General features: G+C 37.1%; 2 protein-coding genes across 2 annotated transcripts; both read left to right on the forward strand.

Moving 5' to 3' along the window:
• The first annotated feature begins 921 nt into the window (after positions 1–921).
• On the forward strand, positions 922–5,362 carry LOC120340962 (small ribosomal subunit protein eS1-like). Its single transcript, XM_039409363.2, has 6 exons — positions 922–1,080; positions 1,254–1,404; positions 2,589–2,695; positions 3,048–3,207; positions 4,359–4,551; positions 5,192–5,362. The coding sequence occupies exons 1-6, from the start codon at positions 1,019–1,021 to the stop codon at positions 5,320–5,322; spliced, it is 804 nt and encodes a 267-aa protein (XP_039265297.1). The 5' UTR covers positions 922–1,018; the 3' UTR covers positions 5,323–5,362.
• Positions 5,363–16,513: 11,151 nt separating this feature from the next.
• Positions 16,514–20,358, forward strand: LOC120341467 (uncharacterized). The gene is made up of 6 exons (XM_078120261.1): positions 16,514–16,675; positions 16,785–16,924; positions 17,355–17,437; positions 17,516–17,571; positions 17,944–18,028; positions 20,112–20,358. The coding sequence occupies exons 1-6, from the start codon at positions 16,544–16,546 to the stop codon at positions 20,273–20,275; spliced, it is 660 nt and encodes a 219-aa protein (XP_077976387.1). The 5' UTR covers positions 16,514–16,543; the 3' UTR covers positions 20,276–20,358.
• The last annotated feature ends 1,092 nt before the right edge of the window (positions 20,359–21,450 follow it).

The following is a 21,450-nucleotide window of genomic DNA, read 5'->3' on the forward strand; positions in this document are numbered from 1 at the left end:
TATGGTACCGGTATGGTATTCACTTTCCAGCTTTCTGCAGTTCTGTTATTTTCCAACCTCCAGATTCCAAAAACTTCCATTAGTTCCATACAATTATAACCGAATGATGTTGTCCATAATGTGCAATGTCTCACTTCAACAATCAATTTCGAATTTTCAGTACTTGTAGATGGAAGAAGTCGCCAGAAGGCTATTTTTATCCTAGGAATTCTACACGTCCCGGTTATAATTTAATCGGGACGGGCATAAATATCTTAATCAAATAGCGAATAATGACATATAGCGAATAATGACATATATAATAAGGTTATGTAGGCCTAGGCATTTCGTTTTCTGTCAAGTTTCAAATCATCTGTTTTAAATGATCAGAAAACTCAGAATATCAGTTTAGTCGGTCGGTTCGGCTATAAAATGATCTGGACTACCGGTACGTCACTAACAAGAATAATGCAACTTATTTGAGGCATGATTGCTGGATTGGGCAGAATAATTTAATCATAACTTAAAACTGCTGGGTACCATCTCAATATTTTTGCTGTGGGCAATTCGTACAGAAGTTGGCGCCGCGCCCGTTTTGTTGTTTCTTTTCATCACAGTATTCTCCAGTAAATAGTTTAAAATGCCTTGTGGTATTATTCGTAGCAAAAAGAGACGAATATACTGACATAACAAATAAATTCCATTACGGCAACAGATACACAAGGCTGCGAACCGCAGGACAACAAATAGTCAAATTGGTAAATTTACTATCCGCATGGCTTTTCACGCATGGATAATTTACGAAGATTTCATTTCAGCCAGTGTATTAGATATGAACAAAATTCATGTGCTCTATGCTTAAAACATAAATAAAAAATTTTCTGTTGCTGAATTTCCTTTAGTTGCTATGCGCAGAAATTTAATGATACAAAAATAGATGAAAACTGACTAAAAAAATCATCAATATAGGGTCAAAGTTCAGGATCAGCCGACTTGTCAGTCCCGATTGAGCTGCCCTCTCTTTTCCAGTTTCCCTAAGATGGCTGTAGGCAAGAATAAGCGCCTTACAAAAGGCGGTAAAAAGGGTGGCAAGAAGAAGATGTAAGTTTTGTTTTACGTAAATAATAATTTTAAGGTAATCATGTGATATTTAAGCTAAATTTCTTATGTTCTGACCCCTTCACTGTCCCGATGTTATTGGATATAAATCGATGATAGTGTTTTTTTAAGAAGTATCAGTGAACAAGATTAATGTGTATTTTTTGAATTTGCAGTGTGGACCCGTTTTCCAAAAAGGACTGGTATGATGTCAAAGCCCCAGCTATGTTTAAACAACGCCAGATAGGCAAGACCCTGGTTTCTCGAACCATTGGCACGAAAATTGCATCAGATGGTTTGAAGGGACGAGTGTTCGAATGTAACCAGGTACTTCTTTTTTTATAAAAATCTCGTAATTCAAATAGTGTATGGCCTAGAACAAGGGTGGGCAACCCCTGGCACGCGTGCCAAACTTAACACGCGATCCCATTTGTTCGGCATGCGAGCGAGGCCCCGGAAACGAGATCATTCTCCTTGCGATAAAAAGTTCCAAGAATCTGAATTATCTGATGAAACTAGGTGCTCGTTTATTCATTATCGTTTGTTAACAATCTGTTATTTATTTATATTCTTTTTGTCCTTTCATGGCATACCGGTATTGCTAAAAAAAAATATTATGATGTAACAAATGAGTGAGCTCTCGAGAAGATCGCGGCATTCTTACATAATACAGTTCGTCTGTGCCGGCTCCCTTTCTTTTCATTTCGGCTTGATTTATAAAGTTGTACAGATCATGTTGGTTAGAGTTACTTGCTAACTTACTGTTATAATTTGATAAAGGGCTCAAGGGAGGGGAATAAAAGACAGAAGTGCATGCAACGAACAATTGCATGATTTGGGATGCCATTCCTAAAAATTTGTTTTTTAAAAACTTTGCAACTTTACTCTTCCTGTTTTCATCTACTTACGCTTGTGAATCTTTGTTCTCGGCTATGAACTTTATTAAGTCTCGTAATATGAGTAGAAGGATGAAACCAGAAGCTTGTGTATTTCCCTGAAAGTTGCAAAATATAAACCCATTGTAAAATCTCTATCAGCGGTAATGCAGCAACAGAAGTCTCACTGATATAGAATAAGAAAAGTAATTACTGATGATTTCCCGAATAGTGAATATGTCTGTAGGCCTGCATGTTTAAAATGTTTGTTATTATGTATCATTGCTTTGAAAGTGGATAAGCTTTTTAATTTTAGTCGACACGCGGTAGATTTTTATGGTTAAATTTAGCTGATTTTGGCACGCGAGCCGAAAAAGTTGCCTGGCCTAGGAGATCTATTTACAGATGATAAATTCAATAGTCTGATAGCTATTCATATGAATAATACTGTGACTGTCGGAGATAAATGTAGTTTGGTCTGTCTGTCTATAGGTAGAATAAGTCATCTAAGTGGGTCAGGGTGTTAGTGTTATTTGTACTGCTAAGATTTCATGTTTGTACTTGGGACAACTAGTAATTGAATTGTCACCTTCATAACTTCCTCCAACAACCCAATCACTAAATCATATGTCCTAGGCCGATCTTCATGGGGATGAATCAACATACAGAAAGATGCGTTTAATTGTTGAAGAAGTGCAAGGCAAGCATTGTCTCACAAACTTCCACGGAATGGTTTTGACAAGGTTGGTTTCATGCTTCCTATTACTGTATTATTGATATTTATTGTTTCGGACTTACTACATTCATGCTTGTTATTTGTTGTTTTTGTCTTAATACATACTGATAAAAAGTAGAGAGAGGTGTGAAACAGAATAAAACAGTGACGTAGTATTGCTCTGTTTTCTTTCATTTCAAGATGTTTTTCTCAGTTTGCCGTGTTTTACTCTATTTTTTCAGTAATTAGTAATCCCTTTTATTTTGCATATAGTTGATGCTCAGTGAGTGGCAATGCATTATAATTAACCTTGCTAAACCACAGTGTTAAAATTAGCTTGAATGTCTACATCCGAGGCCTAAATTTTTATTGTTTCATAGAGACAAGCTTTGTTCAATGGTGAAGAAATGGCAAACCCTCATTGAAGCTAATATAGATCTTACAACAACTGATGGATACAAAGTACGTCTGTTTTGCATTGGATTCACTCACAAACGTAACAATCAAATCAAGAAAACTTCTTATGCTCAACACCAGCAGGTATGTTTAAATTGTTCTCTTTCCACAACATGTTAACTTACCATTAATCCAGTTTCTGCTTCTTGTAATACCGCTTGTGTCTTTATCATGCATCTTATGAATGAACTTATTCTCGCATTCTGTTGTATTCAGCCTTACTTGAATGACAAGATTTATAACTCAATTAAAATGTTGTATAAACATTTTCATACAGTCAATTCAATTACTGTATTTGGTAGAGATTTAATAAGAATTTGATTTACATTTTGGTTCAGCAATTGCGTAGTACCAAGGAATGTCATTACACACTGCAAAATCTGATTGGTTTAGAAATCTTCCAATTCAAAAATAAATTCATGCTTAGTTCATTTAGTTCACTGTTAATTTAATTCCAATGAAATAACATTAAGATTTCTTATCTCAAGTTTGAGGACATTTGTATTTGAAAAGGTATTCAACTTGTGGTGTGATCTACTAAAATAATAATCTCAATCAGAGAATGTTATCAGGGTAAACCAAATTTTAATATTCAAGATACTTTTGAAACTGAAAACGAACTATTCTGGTAGAAAATGGTTGTTTTATCAATTCCCATTCCTGACATCTGGATCATTTTACTTCAGGCCCCTTCTAAAACTTGTTAAAAATTCAGGATTTTCATTACTGATTTCATGTTTTGCGAGTTTAATTTATCGCAACACAAATTTCTTTATTGTTGAAATTTGTGACACAATACTCGCTATATTGAATGAGTTCAACACTACCGATATCTACAATGAAGTGTTTTTATCGGTCAGTATGCTCTCGACATGTATTTTTTTGTTACTGTTTTAATCATGGACTAAAATTATTTCATGATTGGAGTGAAAATGTACACATGTACGAGTTGTTGTGCACATTAAATTTAATTCAAGCATGAGGGAATTTGGAAAACTTGCTTTCATAATATTTTAGACTTAAAAATCACTGATTTAGCATTAGTCTGGCAAAATTTTGATTTTTTTCAAATATTCGAAGTAAAATTTTGTATTGCCATTCACAGTAGAATTTTGAATATTCAACTTGAATTGTAGAAAATTTATGCTACTCGTATGTGTGTATAGCGATACATGTTTGGATCAAACATAGTCAACTTATGGCCCGTTCCAGATTATACCAACTCTTTGTTTTAGATCCGAAACATCAGGAGGAAAATGATTGAAATCATGACTCGTGAAGTTTCAGCTTCTGATCTTCGTGAATTTGTGAACAAACTCATTCCAGATTCTATTGCAAAAGATATTGAGAAGGCCTGTCAGGGAATCTACCCTCTTCATGATGTTCACATTCGAAAAGTGAAAATTTTGAAAAAACCCAAATTTGACAGTAAGTGTTCTGAAAATTATTGTATGTTAGATGATATTGTTGATAGCAGGTAGTAGCAATCAAAATTGGTTAGAATTCAGCAATTAGGACGGCAGTGCAGACCAAATATTTGATAATGCAGAATAGTTGAGATGAAGGTTTTTTGGTTGATTATTTTTTGCTCTATTTCTGTCAGCAGTTAAATAAGTAAGTTGTATTTTATGTCATATGTCATATGTCAAATGCTTATGGCAATAAATTTTCAAATGAAAATATATATTCTAAATTCTTCCAAGAATCATAAAAATTTACTATATCGAATATCACCAATTTTGACTGTATTCATCATTTTACACATCCTCGTTTGGTTAACAGCAAACCTTCAGTTATGACAATCTCAATGCTTGAATTTGAAGCATTGAAAATAGGTGACTTGATCTCGATCTAGGTGCTTTTTACCAAACAGAATCTCAGCACAATACATACCTAGCTGGGTGAATTAGCTCAAAATGGTTATTTTGATGTTTCACTTTGCATGAATGTTAAAACTTGGAGCTTATTTACTCATTGTGCAACCCCCACGTATGAGATAGCAACCCATTTCGCATTTTGGAAATATATGAAGTGAAAGTTGCCTACCTAACACATTATCGTTTTGCAGTTGGTCGTCTGATGGAATTGCATGGCGAGGGTAAAGGTGCAAAATCAACTGTAGGAGAGGACGGTGATGCTGGTTCAAAGGTCACTCGCGTTGGTGACGGATTCGAACCTCCCGTTCAAGAATCCGTTTGATTTTTCTCTGCCAACCAAATAAAAAGAAAAAATCTCTAAATTTTCGTCATCTTTGCCTTTGTTGTGAGGCTTCTGTATATCATTGTCGACATGAGTTAGGTTTTCAAAGGTCAGTTGATCTAATACAACATGCATTTGTGCTACCCACACTCTATCCTCTTATATTTATCGTCGTAAGTTGGTTTGTGATTTCCATATGGAAGGCTCTAAACGCACAATTTTCGCGAAAATTCGTCAGACTTGTTTTCCTGACTGGTGGCTATCACACTTACGATGAATCTGCATCTGTAATAACTGAATTGAAATACCGATGTTCGTAGAAACTTTTAGCGTCTCCGCTGCCTAAACTTCGGTCTCTGGGATTAGGAAATAGCATAACGATTATTTATGAAAAGTGAAGGTATCTATGATCAGCCGGTAGATGATTACAGAATGTGCAAGAGGATTGCAGCTCTCCTCCCAATGAGGGTGGTTCACACGACCGCTGGTCGATTACGACATCCCACCATCAAGTCCATGCTTCTGAAAACAACTGGCTAACTAATCCCGACATAGAATGGTAATCGTACGATGTTGCACCTTGCAATCCTCCCCTTGATTGTTTCGTTAATTAGCAGGTAATCTATTACTGATCTGATACACAAACTTGACACTGTCAAATGATGATTAGGGTTTAATTTCTTTTCAGGAAAAAGGAAAGATAACCCATTATCAGCTGCTTATGTCCCATCAATATTTGAATTTTCGCCATCCCCAGAGAGAAAAAGAATAGTTAGAAAAAGGGGTTTTTCAAAGAAAGGAAAAAGGCAGGACCATTTCAACAAATTTGTTAACTTGTATGCGTTACAATATCACTTTGCAGTTGTTAGCATCAACATTTAATGTGTCTTTCGACTAGACCTACCACACTTTAAAAGAAGCCGCCTATACCCATTTTCACTAGAACCATAACACTGTAAAATATTTGATAGAAATTACCCCTAAGGCACCATATCTTTCATTTGAAAAGAATTCCACAATACGTACAGCCAATGGAACAATACGAAATAACCATTTATACTGAGACGCTAGGACAGGTGTCGGGAACCTTTTTGGTCAAGAAAGCCATAAAATATACATATTTTTAATTGCATTTCCGTGCGAGCCTTATGACATTTCTTCACTTAATCAGGCCTGGAATGTTGACTCAAAAGTCAACACATACAATGTCAATATATATGTAATGTGATTTCTGATGCGGCATGTAGTCGCTGCGGGCCTTGAACGGTTGCTCACCTGCAGCCCAATGTGGAAATCTACGATACTCATCATCAGTGGCGGCGCGTGGTCATTTTGACATCCGGAGCAAGCTACTGCGGGACCAAGTCACCCCCATCTACGGGGACAGGATGAGCGCTGTAAGTTCTCACATCATTTTATGAGAATAAAAACCATTCCATCGGTAACAACCAATCGGCAAAAGCGACAATTTTTAACGATAAGAAAGTGTCTTTAAAACCGGTCCAAGTCAAGGGATTAATAAATATAGACATAGATTATTTTGAAACCTCTTTCAAAAGGAAAGGCAATATTTACCCAGATAAATACAATGACATATTAACGAATAAATGATGATTGATTGATATTAACAGAAACTTCGGGAAAGCAGACAAAACCTAAAATAAGTTTTAAAACGTTACTATGAAGAAAGGAAAGTTAATTAAGATAAGGACATGCGTCGCTCACTCATAGATATATATGCTGCTAGACTTCTACTGCTTGAACATATATGCAACACGTCGCGGTTTCTTGGAAGCAAAATGCTCAATAACGCGCTGATTAAAGTCATGCATCCCAGAAATAACGTCTCTGTGAATGGATAAAACAGCCGAGGAATTTAATCTATCTTGCTTCATTGTGTTTCTGAGATACGTTTTAATACGCTTCAGCGTGCTGAATGTTCACTCTGCGTCGGTGGAAGAAATAGGCGTCGTCAAAATGATGTCCAGAAATTTTGCAGACGCCGCAAAGGTAGTTAGTTACTAGAGTGTTATCTATGAGGAACCCATAGAGCGCGCAAGTTGATGTGATGTTCAAAAAAGTTTGATTGGTGTATATACATTGCAATTCATTTTTCAATTTACCCACGTTTATCATAGGGTAAAATTTGGAGACAGTAGCCAACAAATGGATGGGAAATTGACGTGCAAATTTTGAAAAATTTTTTGGGTTCATCAAAGAGAACGCGGCAAGGTGTTCAGTGCGCAGACGATCGCCTATTTGATTCACCAGAATGTCACAGCATTCCTTTGCAGACAAAATCAAACGCTGCGTTGTTTGCCCGCGGCGTAAAGAAGCACTCCATGTGTCGTCGTATTTTATTGTTTCCCGGATACGAAATACAGCATCGCAGAAGTCTGAAATACACGACTGCACAGACGCTCCATCCATTAGCCTTGACTGCAATGCGCCGTATAATACATCCACGTGATAGAATATTGTGGAGAAAAAATGAAAACTCACCATCTTCTAGCAGACGCTTTAGACCTGCCGCCTCCCTCACAGAGCGTTCGTCCCAAACCGGAGAGCTCTGAATGCCATTGAAACACTCAATGAGCTCAGACCTAATTTCGGACACGCCCTGCACCACGCGTGATTGGAAGTAACAACGTGTTGGTGCACAAGCTGGGAGACGGCGGCTACATATCTGGCGAAGGAGGTCAGACCGCTTCGGCGAAACGGAAAAAAATGAAGAAAACCCCGAAACATTTGCAAAAAATATACGGACGAGAGGGGTATCAAGACACATATTTTTAATAACGAGGTTAAATTGGTGTGCATAACAATGTAAAAAATGCGCATGAGGAAAATCTTCTTTTATATAAACTTGAACACCATGTTTCGACCCACTCATGACTGCCGCGCCGTCATAAGTTTGAGCTATCAATTTGACTTCGCGTTGTAAGGCTGTAACACTTCTTTCAGTACAGCCGATATCCGTACCAAGCCGTGCGATCAACGATTGGTACAAAGCTGTGAATTCTTTCGGTAGGTTTACCATCTTTCACAAACCGAAAAATCACAGCCAGTTGGGAAACGCACGTGATGTCAGTTGTCTCGTCAGACTGAATCGAAAGGAACTGGCAGTTCTCAATTTCAGAGCCAAAGAGCCTCAGAGCCAAATGTTGTAAATGAATTTTATACATTGAGTCGAGCAAATCATTTTGGATATCCTTAGATGTCCCTTTCGAAACAGTTGCGGCATCAAGATGATCTCTCAATACTGTATCTAGGGATGCGGTGTATTCCACCATATCCAAAAATACCCCTCTATTAGAAGAGCCAGCCCGTTCATCGTGCCCACGGAGCTACAGCTCGTGACAACCAATGAACTTCAAAACATCTATCAATCGACCGAGAACATGGCGGTTTTTCTCGACGTTTTGGTTGTGCCGACGAATAGAAACCGCGCGTCCTTCATCCAACTGTGCTGCAATATTAACATTTCCGAATGTTCGGTATTTTACTGCATTGTCCAGATGCTCCATAGAAGATTGATGATCCCTGACACGCTCGGAAAGATGTTTAAGATCTCTAAAACCAAATTTACACCAACGTGAGTCACGGGCGGTAGCAAAAAGTAGGCAATAAAAACAAAAAAGTGCATTTTTGTTCTCGCTGTAACACAACCATTCGTGTTTTTTATACCAAGTTTCTGCGCAGAATGTACGCCGACGCTTTCCTCCGTCATGGGATTGTTCCAGTGAACAATTTTTTGGTTGATAAGGCCCAAGACGTTGTACCTCTAATTTTTGTTTAAGCGGCAGCTGCGAAAACGGAGTGCGAAGTAGTGCATCAACCTTATTCATTATGAGGTCTAAGGCTAAGAAATGCGAAGCCGGAAAGAAGTGAGGAGCTCAAAAGGAATGTGGAAAATCGAAAGCAAATGGACTAAAGGTCTCTAACTGATTCAAATAGCGAAACAAGCGACAAAAACGAAGGCGAGGAAACTATCAACTCTTCAAGCAACCAACGAACGAGAAGGAATGCGTGAATATGTCAACACGTTGTTGTAAGAAACGTCGGCATTGTGTCGTCATAATTTTGGGGCTAGCCCCGATCGGCCCCGATGATTTAGTAAAAGAAACAGAAAACAAACGAGACCAACGCGGCGAGTGGAAGATAAAAGAGAGAATACGATATACAATGAGCAACCGGGGCAAAATCGGCGTCGCCCCGTCGACGTTCGGCGAAGGCTTTGCGAGCGAAAAATGAACCATGTCGGGAGAATATGGCTAGTGCACACAGTTTGTGCAACCGATATTGAGGTATTTTTCGAATATTTTTTATTATACCGAAAAAACAACCGGGGCAATGCCCCGGTTGGCCCTATTGACGCGCCGCCACTGCTCATCACCCTTTTTCGTTTAGGCATCTCCGACCTCCGTAGTGTTTTTAAAACTATATCGCTTTGTGATGTCACAATATATGTTCCAGAATCCCCTTGTTTGTCGCAATGCCTGTCTAGTAAATATCTTACAATTCAGTGGTTCCCAAACTTTGTTGACCATCGCCCCCCTAAAGTAGTTTACACAATTTCATCGCCCCCCTGCACAACAAAAGATATAAAGTCAGAAACGAATATCGTCACGCTAATAACCGAATTGCGTAAGTCATTTTTGGCGATTTTGAGTTCTTTATAAAATAGGTATTTATGTAATGCTGCGCACCTGTCTGTTAACTCAGATTTTATTTTAGGAATTCCGAAACCCATAAAAATGGAGATTTGGAATGACATGCACATTTGTGCAATTGTTTCGTCATAATGAATTACCATTGTTATCATAGGACTATTGTGACGTCACAAAGGCAAAATAACCTCGGCGAAGTATTTTCGAGTTTTTGCATCTCGGATTCTAGATTACCGCGTATTAATTGGAATTTATACTACAGTATAGGAAGACGTGCACTTGTGATAATCGCTGTCCCAGTCCAATTCACCTTGTTCGGCTTTTATATTGGGTGCATTGCTGTTTTATTCATTACATTTATTCTTAGTATTATTTCGGTGGGTGTGCAGAACGTGTTATATATATTGATAAAATATATATTTTTAAACATAAAAAATAATGTAATTGAAACTGATTAGCTATTTTGGAAATTAGACATTAGATACTGAAAATTACATTCGTTTTTGGAATGTTTAGTTTCCGGACTGGTGTATATAGTAAAGTTGCAAAATTGCGTATGTCCACAAGTCATAGACACATTTCTGCCTAAGTCACAGTGCGCCACCATGACGTCACTTTACTGCGTCATACTAATTACCTTAAATCCGGCTACGATCAAAAAATTGAACCTTGGTAAATTATTGACTCTCAATAGCATAACAATATCATTAGGAAGTTTTTTATGGTTTCTCAAAACTGCTAAAAATGACTTACGCAATTCGGTTATTAGCGTGACGATATATATATTACAGACCAAATAAGAAGACAAATCATAGTTTATAGTGTTTTTTAATGAGATAGATGAGCTTGGTGTTCTTCAGCGAGTTTTTTATTATATCTAAAATTACCCCATTTACTGATGGCGTGGTGGTTTCGTTGTTTTAATAGCAATAGTAGCACGGCTGAAAACCCCTTTTTCACCATATAATAGGTCGGAAATGAAAGAATCCAGGTTTTTACTTCCTCAAAAACCGCCGCGTACTCTTGCCTTATAGCATTTCACTTCCTAAATTCACCCAATTCACATTAAAATAATAAAAACAAAGTTAATTTTCCCAAACTTATAATAATGATTTTCGTACATTTCATTCATTCGTACAGCCTGATGACCTGCACCAAAATACTTCGGAAAAATTCATCCCGATTCCTCATCCTATCACGGCCTCCAGTCCGATCACCAGTCCATAATTAACCAGCCATTTGTTTTTGGATTCATGGACTCGGATGTGGAAGAAGCCGTGACTGACTATCGGCTACGGCCCAGGGGTCGGCAAATTTTATGTCGCTCGCAGGACAAAATTCAGGGTTGCTAGTCTTTTGAGGGTCGTATATATTTTTTGAAAGTTAAAAACGGAACACACGCGAAAACTGCGACAATTCGTGAACTCAACTCAGTCGTCTTATTAAAAAATATTACAATGACATTTAATGTGACTCTGTCTTGTTGCTGCATCACGCTGGATAGCTTTACGACGCCAAGATTGAAACATTTTCTAAATGGGCATCACCAAACCCACATCTTTGCTTGTTTTTTGTAATGTTCATTTTCGAAAATAATGGTTTGCACAAATACGTACTTCCAAACATCGAAGTGAATATTTTCGCATGATTTGTAAAATTTTGATAAATATTTTCTTTAAGAAGATACATTGTTACAAAAATTAAGCAGTGATGAATCTCTCGAATAGAATATGAATTTTATTTCCTTATTGCTTTGCAATATATTCGAATATTTACTGCGCTATTGAACCCCTGCACTCAGAATCAGCTTTTCTGCGTGTTTCCATTTGTCTAATTATAATTAAATTGTAGGCTCGTTAAACGAGTGGATGTTCACTAAATTGTCAGTATATAGTATAATTTAGTCTAAACGTGTCTCACGATAAATTCTGTTACGTAAAAAAGTGTAATTTACTCCTCGAGCGTAGATTATAAATAAAAAATTTTCATCGTCAAAACCGCCGTTTGGATATTTCCCCGGGCATAGACTTCCTTGAAAGAATTTACCGCGGTCAAAGGTCGGGGAAATTTCCATTCAGTGAATCGTCCCGGGCCAAATTATTTTACTTCAGCCGTATTTTGCCGACCACTGGGATACGCAAACTACCTTACCTTACTGCGAAGACGAGACCAGAAATCCGTTCGCGTGTGAATATCGCCCACATGATTCAAGCCTGCGAATGCACACAGAGTACAGAATTAAGTGCGCCGAACATAAAACAGCTTTCGCGAAATCGGCCCCTTAGACTTTTTCGCCCCCCTCTGTATCGTTTTCGCCCACTGGGGGACGATATCTCCCACTTTAGGAATCACTGTCTTACATAACATAGACATGTGCTGGGCGTGTGTTTCGAAACGTATTGGGAATTTTCTGCCAAATTCGGTTATAAAAGAGTATGGGATCTCGTAACAATAGGAAGCTTTGTCTTAAAACATTAGATTTTTCTGGGAGCCATATGCCGTCACCAAAAAAGCCATATATGGCTCGCGAGCCATGGGTTCCCGACCCCTGCACTAGGATAAAGTATGGAATCGTGTCATCTCTACGTCGGTACCATAAGTTATCAAAGTGTAGTAATTCTGCTGTTCTATGATTGCATTCATTGGATAGTAATTAAAGGTTTCTACCAGGATTATAGCACAAAAGTGAGATTTCAGATATTCCCCGGTAGGGATGGACGATATAGAATACCTATAAGACTCGGAATCCGCCTCTTTGGCGCTGTAGATCAATTTTTGTATTTCTAATTTATTAAGCAGGAACGGGCGTTTTTCTCTCGTGACGAAATCTGTCTTGTGTGATTATACTTGTGTTTCTCGCAAAGAGCCCGCAAAACCGTTTGCGGCAGGCATCAAACACCGTATTCCCAGCTTGAATATTCAGAACGCGAAGACGGCGGTATTGCACCATTTTATTTATTAATATTGGTGCCAAATGCCATCTTACAGGCGATTTTACGATTTTACAACAATTTTAATTTTTAGGGAATAGTGAAACATTCTTTATTTCAAATTAAATGACTTTTCGAGTACTCCCGGAAAATGATGAGTACCCGAAGTTAGATGATAAATAATTATTTGCTTTTATTTAGATCAAATTTTACTTTTCACGACACCCGGTTTCCGAAAATACAAAGTTATAACCCAAAACAATGGGGTTTTGTTACATTTATTTTGCTCTCTCAATAAAGGGCAACCCTAAAATGCGGGAACTGCGGGAACGACGGGAAATTGCAAAAACTAAAATGCGGGAACTACGGGAATATACGCTTGGGGGTGTATGTACGTGAAAATTTATCTAAAATGCGGGAATGACGGCAAATCTTTTTAAAGTGCGGGAAATATATACTCATTTCAGAGTATGTTTAGAAGAAATTGCAGTAGAAAACGGAAGCAATGGGAAATATACGCTTGGGTTATGTGGATACGGAAATTTCACTAAAAAGCGAAAAATTTCACAAAGAGTGGGAGTGACGGGAAATCGCTCTAAGATACGGATAATACGTATGTTAGTACAATTACCCCGTACATGCACACTCAAGTATAAATGGCACTTCGAAAGTATGTGCAACAAGATGACGCACTGAACCCTAACCTGGTATACATACTATGTTCAGGTTGTGCGCCATCTTGTTGCACACACTTCGGGATCGCCGTATAGCGCCGTCGTTCTCGTAGTTCCCGTTTCCCGCATTTTAGGGTTGCCCCTCAATAGGGCAAGAAATATCTATATATATCTTGGATTTCGAGTCACCGATGAATTCATTTCTGTCGCCCAAGCGCGACACACGCCTGGTCGAATGTCGAGCGGTATTTTATCGACGATAAATTGAAAAAATTGCCACAGGTGGTATGTATAACGATGATATATATAAATTAAATTTTGGTAACAGAAATAAATTTGTCTCAAGATATAATTTTATGAGTTTTGCTCGCAGAAGCAACCGATTTTTGTCACAAAGGCACAAGACATTCAAACAATATATTACGATATCGTATCAATCCGATAACCTATATCCCCATTAGATATCCGCTACAACCACATAGCATAATGACTACACCCGCCACAATATCGCGTTGAGAGAATACCATGACGAGAGAACTGTGTAACCAGTGGCGTAGCAAGACTCTCGTGGGCCCCCCGCAAAAATATTTTGTGGAAATGAACCTAAAAACTCTCGGACAACAAATTTTTTATTTTATTTCGTCAAAAAGCATAACATGTCGGTATAAAAAAGCAATGGTAACCTAAAATTTGCGCTCTCGTGTTAGCAAACTCATCCACCATCTTCATCATATCAACTTTTTCAATTTGCTTCAAAAATCAGTAGCTTACCTGTGATCATTGTCGTGTAAGTTTTGGAAGAAAATTCATTCGCGCCGGCGCCATCACTTTCGGAGATTGAACACGCTTCTGGTTTTCTACCGATACCACCGATGCTAGGCTTAATTCCTCCTCAGTTACGTTCGGTATTCCCAAGTCTAATTGTTTCAATTTTGATTTAAATATTTCGTTTATCTTGGTTACTTTTTTTTTATACGTTCTTCCTCTTCTGTCCTTTATTCTTCGTTTTTGTGTGCGCATTGTTTTGCGTTATAACTGTCAGACTGTAGCTACCTGTAGCCTACTTGACGAACATGGATGGAACAGGAGCACCACATGGTTAAGTACATATACAAATACAATATTTCCGGACTAATTGCAACTGGGCCAATAAGCATGTAGGTATAGGCTTTTTAGTGCATGTTCATACAATTTAACACCAATAAACTTGATTGAGTTTTGGGTGAGTTTGGTGCTAAAACGATTTGCATAACAGGAACTGCTTATAGAGGACCGTGTTCCGTTGAGTGAACATGGCTCTGTTTTAAAAAATATTTCATGAATGCAGGAGAAAGTTTTTTGAAGTGGTGTTGGACTTTGCTTCATAAACTATTTAATTACCGATTTCGTGGACTCGCCAATCACTTTTAAAAAGCTACCTAACAAACCGAGTATAATTTATAAAACTTGGCGAAGTAACATCTAAAACTTTACCAATAGTTTGCGGCGTCCCACAGGGATCATGATTAGGCCCATTCCTTTTTTTAATATATATTAATGATCTCACCAACTGCTCAAACTTATTAACTATTCACCGACGACACCGGTCTTTTTTCCAGTCATGTATCAATTCCAACTTTAGAGAATAATGTAAACTATGAAATGGCGAAGGTACATGATTGAATTGTTTCAAATAAACTAACAATTAATATTGAAAAATCAAAATCTATGATACTCCCCAAGCAATAAAAATTGATGGTACCAAATTAGAAAAAGGGCTATCATACAAATACCTAGGAATTTTTATTGATTCTGGTCTTAAATGGGAAAAACATATTGAGCATGTGGTAAAAATTAGAGCAGTTGGTATAACCCACCTACAAGCTCAAACAATACATTCCATGCTCTGTGTATCTTTTGCTTTTTCAATCTTATGTTCAGTATGGAATCTTAGCATGGGGAGCTGCTACACAAAAATATTTAAGACAAATTAAAGTTTTAAAAAACCGAATTGCTAGATCTCCTTGCAATGCAGCACCTAGAACTAAGATTAACCAATTTCATTCGATACTCGACATTCTCAAATTGACAGACTTATTCCATTTTAAAATTGCAAAACTAATGCGTTAACAACACCAAAACAACACCCTACCTGAAACATTCGATAAATATTTCACTAAGCTGTGTAACACCCACGCACATTACACCCGATCTTCTGCGCGTGGAAATTTCAACGCTTATTGTGAAAGTATCATATGAAACTTATAACTACGCAAACAAGCATACGGGAAAAAAGTGTCAGTGCGGCTAGTCGGCTACTCAAATATCAATTTTCACCTCTAATTTCTGTTTACTAAGTTGAGAATCACGTTCCTTTCATTACTTATCGATCTCGATCGGTAACCAACCAACTTAACAACCAAGATGGCGCACCACCTGAACACAGTATGTGTACCAGGTTAGGATGCGTCATGTTGGGTTATTTAAAGATGTTGAAAATTACTGATATAAACTCGTGATCATTCTCTACCACTGTATACTGTTTCCCATCAAATTGTTTAAAATTTCACAGACGCTAATAAATATTGAAAGAAAAATGTTTCCCTCTCTTCTGCGCTGTTTTGAGCTCTTCGCGCTCTTTTCAGTAAGTAGTAAGACCCCTTGACGGTAGAGATTCGTATCCATATATTTTTTTTCTTCGTGTTCGTATATTTTAAGCATCGCTTCCAGTTTTGCTGTAGACTTTTATTTTTTTTCGATGAATTGACAAGAATGTCTCATTGACAAACAGTGCATCTCGTATTGCCTGCATGGTGATATTGAATCAACTGAACGTGCAGTGAAAACGTGCTTAGTATGTTTGCATTTCAAGTAGCATGTGAGTAAAACGCAGCGAAGTAATTCCAATTTAACACGTTTTATCTGGGCATATTTTATTATTTCGTTTGCGACAATCGAACGAGTAACAATGATCTTCTCAAGTTTTTTCTCCATTTTGATCGTTTGCTTGTTGTTTAACCCGGCAGTTGGAAAACCAGGATACCGTCGTGAAAACGAAAACTGCGCATTGCCTGTGTCTAATAAAATAAATTATAATATGGTGAGCATTAATAGAAATTATTGAATTGAAAGAAAAAATACTTGGTTGAGGGTTCAACCACGTAGCCTTTAGAGAATTCAGCATAGTCCAACTTCTTACTATATTCCAGCTTCCTGATTCGTGGTATCAAATTCTGAACACCAATGATCCAGTTGAACGCGGTGTGCCATGTTATGTGATGCAATATTTCAAAGAAACTCCCGACGGAATTTTTGCTGAATTCAAGGATATTATTTCATTTGCGGAAAAGTAAATATTTTTTATATACATAGATAATTTATTATAAAATGGTTACCTTCTGTTCGGTTTCTGCATTCACTGCTCTATAGGTCCCCGGGAATATAGAAGTTAAATAAGTTTATCGACCAGAAATATGTAGCATTCGGACGGATAGAGTTAGAGATTTTTTCTGTAAAAAATATGTCTGATATTTACTGAGTTTAAAATTTATAAAAGTTGTAACAGCCGACGAACTGGTGTAGCAAATAATAGTACAATAAATTATGCGGACTTAGAAAATTGCTCAACCGGATATCCGATGGTCCAATATTGATAATGGTATACGATATAACTTTTGTAAATAAATGTTACATGACTGACATAAAAAAAAAGGTACACAAATAAAATTTTCAATTTTCCGAATAAGGACTTAGGTATAACATGATTTTTTTTTATGCAGAGGTACAAATTCACTCAACGAAGTCATACCATTCCGTTGGTATCACAATGGAACCTCAATCGTCAGACGTGACACAAGTTTCGGTTTGTAGAAAAAAAATTTACCTATTGAGTTTAATGCAATTCAATTAAACTTTTCTAACAAATTATCATTTTTTGCAGAATATTTGTGGTTTAATTGGGCAAAACATAACGGAGCAGGTGAACATGCTTTGGAAGGTAAATTCTTGTGATAACTTTTATTTTCACTATAATTCACATTGCTAAAAATATTATAGATAAAAAATAGATCAAACCAGATATACCGTTACTCAAAAAACAACTATGTAGCAAATATATATAATAATCCAAAAACAAGTAACTCAAAATTAATATAACAATGACAATTATTTGAATTCTTTTTACTGTTATAAGTGGCATGAACTTATCTTTCACAAGACGATGTATACGCCTCAGATATTTTTTTCGGTTCGACTCGTACAAACGTATTCTAAAGCTACAGGATTTATATTAGATATCTGTGCCGAACGTGAATGCATAGAGGAAAATGGTCACAGAGCTAATCAATAAATATGCTTTCTTGCATTGCCGAAATTCATTACTTTAACGAGCATCCGTTGAGTTGCTTCACGGATTATGAGCATTATTTCATGTGCTTGGAGTGTGGTGAAGAAGGTGAGTATTAATTTCAACTAACCACTTTCAGCTACCTGACAATCAAATGCCACATTATTAAATAGATTCGTTAAGCGTCACATGGAAGATTTATTTATTAACGCCGGATTTCAATTATTGGGAATTATTGAAATTGCCGTATTTAAAATGTATCATCGAAACTAATCGTTCGTTATCATCTGTAAGTAGTATGAAAGTTTCACGGTTCCTTGAGACCACGAAAATATTTCCTAGACATTGACAACCAAATAGACCAGGGATGTGAAAACTGCGGCCCGCAAAGAAAAATTGTGCGGCCCGCGGAGAAGTGCCAATTTTGAAGAATGTGCCCGCGAAACGAGCTTTCAATCTAATTAATCGTAAACGTGCGAGCAATTTTAATCTCCTTGCGTCGCGAAGCCTATACCAGTACCCGAATGCCACAGCTAGCGAGATACTGTTGCAAAATACACAATGTTCTAAAAGCGTGTTTCTTTTTCACTGAATTCGTTGAAAGTCGGTGTGGCAATAAATTTGAATAGCACTTTTTTTTAGAAATGTTTGCGTTTCAACTCAACATTTCTGTCAGGACCCCGAATGATGCCGTAACATAAATACCGAAAAAAATCAAATTTTTGTGCTTGCAACTACACTAAAAACTACGAAAGGCTCTGGGGATTAAAAATCCAACTTACGAAAATTATTTTTGTAAAAATATTGCTTCGGCTAACTAAGATTTTCTACGAAAGGACTAAAACAAAAAACACGTGTAGTCACATTTGTTGATTTAAGGTTGATTTATTGTAGTGCTTGAAGTACGGATGTCCAATTCGAATTTATTATTCGAATATCGCGAACTTCCAATATGGTTTTTCGTGTTTGTGAGAATACCGAATATGGCGCACATATATTAAAACAATTCATTTTTTATCGTAATTGAAGGCAGTCGTGTGTGCGGCGTGGCAGTAAATCTAAGAGCTTATTGTGTTGTAATTAATTGTTTTCATCCTTTCATTTTGCAATTTAGAGCGTATAAAATAGCTTTTAATTATTATTTAGTATCAATCGCGGCGTCATTGATGGCAATATCATTCAGTTTAAGTTGACGGTATTAATTTATAATCAAAAATAAAATCATAACAGCCAACATGAAATATTTAAATCAGCGCCGACTCGCAAGATAAAAAAAAAGATTTCCGGCATTGATTCTCCTGTTCTATTAGGAGATGGGAATACGGAATCAAGTCCGTATTAGCTGCCCTGCCACACGCCAATCAACTATCTGCCATCCCACTGACCGTTTGTTTCCCGCGGGTACGCACAATAAGTCTCACTCAGTATCAGTTGAGAAGACAATGATGCCAGTTAAAACTAGAAAAAATGAAATAAAAAAGATAAATAAAACTGTAAAATAAAAAGTATAAATTTTAATTTTGAATTCCATGTGGGCTCATTTTCGTACATTACGTTCTCCCAAAAATTTTAACTTTTAACGCCTCCTCCCACCTTCTCTGACCGCCGTCTTCTCACTCTTCATTGTCTTTGCTTAGCGCAGTCAAATACTATGACCGAGTTTTGTAAGGGCTTGGAATGGATTAATGTATTTTCAGGTAAAGAGCGTCCGTACTTACGGAATTTTTTATGTACGCAGGGGCTTGGAACAAATTAGATTACGGAAACCCCTTTGCAAGTAGAAAATTCTTTAAGGTACACATTTCATAAGCAGAAAGAAAAGAGAAATACCGAATAAAATCTACAATTTTTTCCGTTTCCAGAGACAGACCTTCGTAGGTAGGGTTTCTAGGTGCGGCCCGCGGCTTCACCCAGTTACTCGTATTTGGCCCGCCGTTAAAAAAGGTTGCACACCCCTGAAATAAACATATATATGATTTGAACCTCCGGAAAACATTCAATTTATTGCACTCTTTTCAAAATAGTGAGATAAAAATTACGTTTCCCATTGGTGAAATCGGAACGGACAATTTCATTATCGCTTTGATTTGGGCATTAGTTGTTGCCATTTTAATCAAGAGATTCTATTAATGTCGATCCTTCTGCATTGGCAATGTAACATCATAAATGCTCTCCAATTCTCACTTTTTAGGTCCAAAGTATATATGGGTTCACAGTCGTAACCCATATTCCACTGGAGAAGATATTCTACGAGTGCACAACAAGCTTGTTACAATCGGTGGTGGCTGGAGCTCAGTTCCCCTGTACTTATCCGGCTGTCATAAATTTACCATGCCAGAAACAATTGCTTACTAAACTGCTGATGTCTAAATAGTTATTAACTATGTGTATTTATATTTACAAAATAACTAAATATTATATCTAATATATTATATATATATATATGTAATTTGATGTTATACAATGTTGAAGATATTGAAAAAGTGGATGGCCGGACTTTGGCTGTAGCTCAGGTCAGGAACATCAGGCGATAGCGCAAACGAGACGATTAGATTCTGCATCATCGCACTTTATACGGATGGATCTTCGGTCGTATTGTAACAATAAATTGTGAAAATAGGGTCAGTTTATCCGAAGTTAGTCACTTTGATAGAAGTCATTTGACCTCCGTGTCTATTAATTTGAGTCTCCCTGTCTTGTTTTGTCCTAATACATTTGAAACATTTCTACAAAACATAACATTCATCGAAATAAGCACTTAAGTGAAAATACTATCTCATGAAGTAAACTCAATTCTTCCGATCTGGAATGAACCATTTCATTTGATTTTTAAGTACCCCATAATGGGGTACAACAATAATGTGTCGTGTGGTTAGCTTCGTGAGTAACGTCAGCGTTTTTATTCTAAAAATGAAGATATAGCTTCATTTGATTTATAACAGGCAATTTATAAGTGTATCTGAACAATTGTGATTACCATACGCCAATATTGGCACTCATCCGTTAGCTTGCATCCGATTTGTCACGCGTTTTTGAACCCCCCTGTTTGATTATCAGTACCTCACACCCGTTAAAATACTGCATGAGATATACTATTCATAAATCATATACTGTATTTGGTCTCGCTAATGAGCAATAAAGTTTAAATGATTTTTAGGGGTGATGTTGATTACACTTGATTTACTTGCAAACTTCTGCCAATTTAAAGAATTGACTTCTCCATCGCCATCTTTCCTTGGTGCACCTGGTGTTCCTGTTTGGATTTCACTTCTGGTGAGTATTGTACTTTGTACTAGAGATGTACCGATGTATCGGTATCGGGTATCGATATCGGCCATTTTTCCGGTATCGGCCATGTATCGGTATCGGTTGGATTAAGGCTGATATTTCCGATATATTAACTTTTTTGATATGGTCCAGAATGTTTTAAAAGATAAGTTGAAATACTACTTTTTAATTTATTTTTTGTCCAGAGAGATCGTGAGCTATGAGCCATACATGTCCCCACCCCCGCGAGGGAATAGGATTCA

Source organism: Styela clava, chromosome 14, assembly GCF_964204865.1.
Source record: "Styela clava chromosome 14, kaStyClav1.hap1.2, whole genome shotgun sequence".
In the NCBI taxonomy this organism is placed as follows: domain Eukaryota; kingdom Metazoa; phylum Chordata; class Ascidiacea; order Stolidobranchia; family Styelidae; genus Styela; species Styela clava.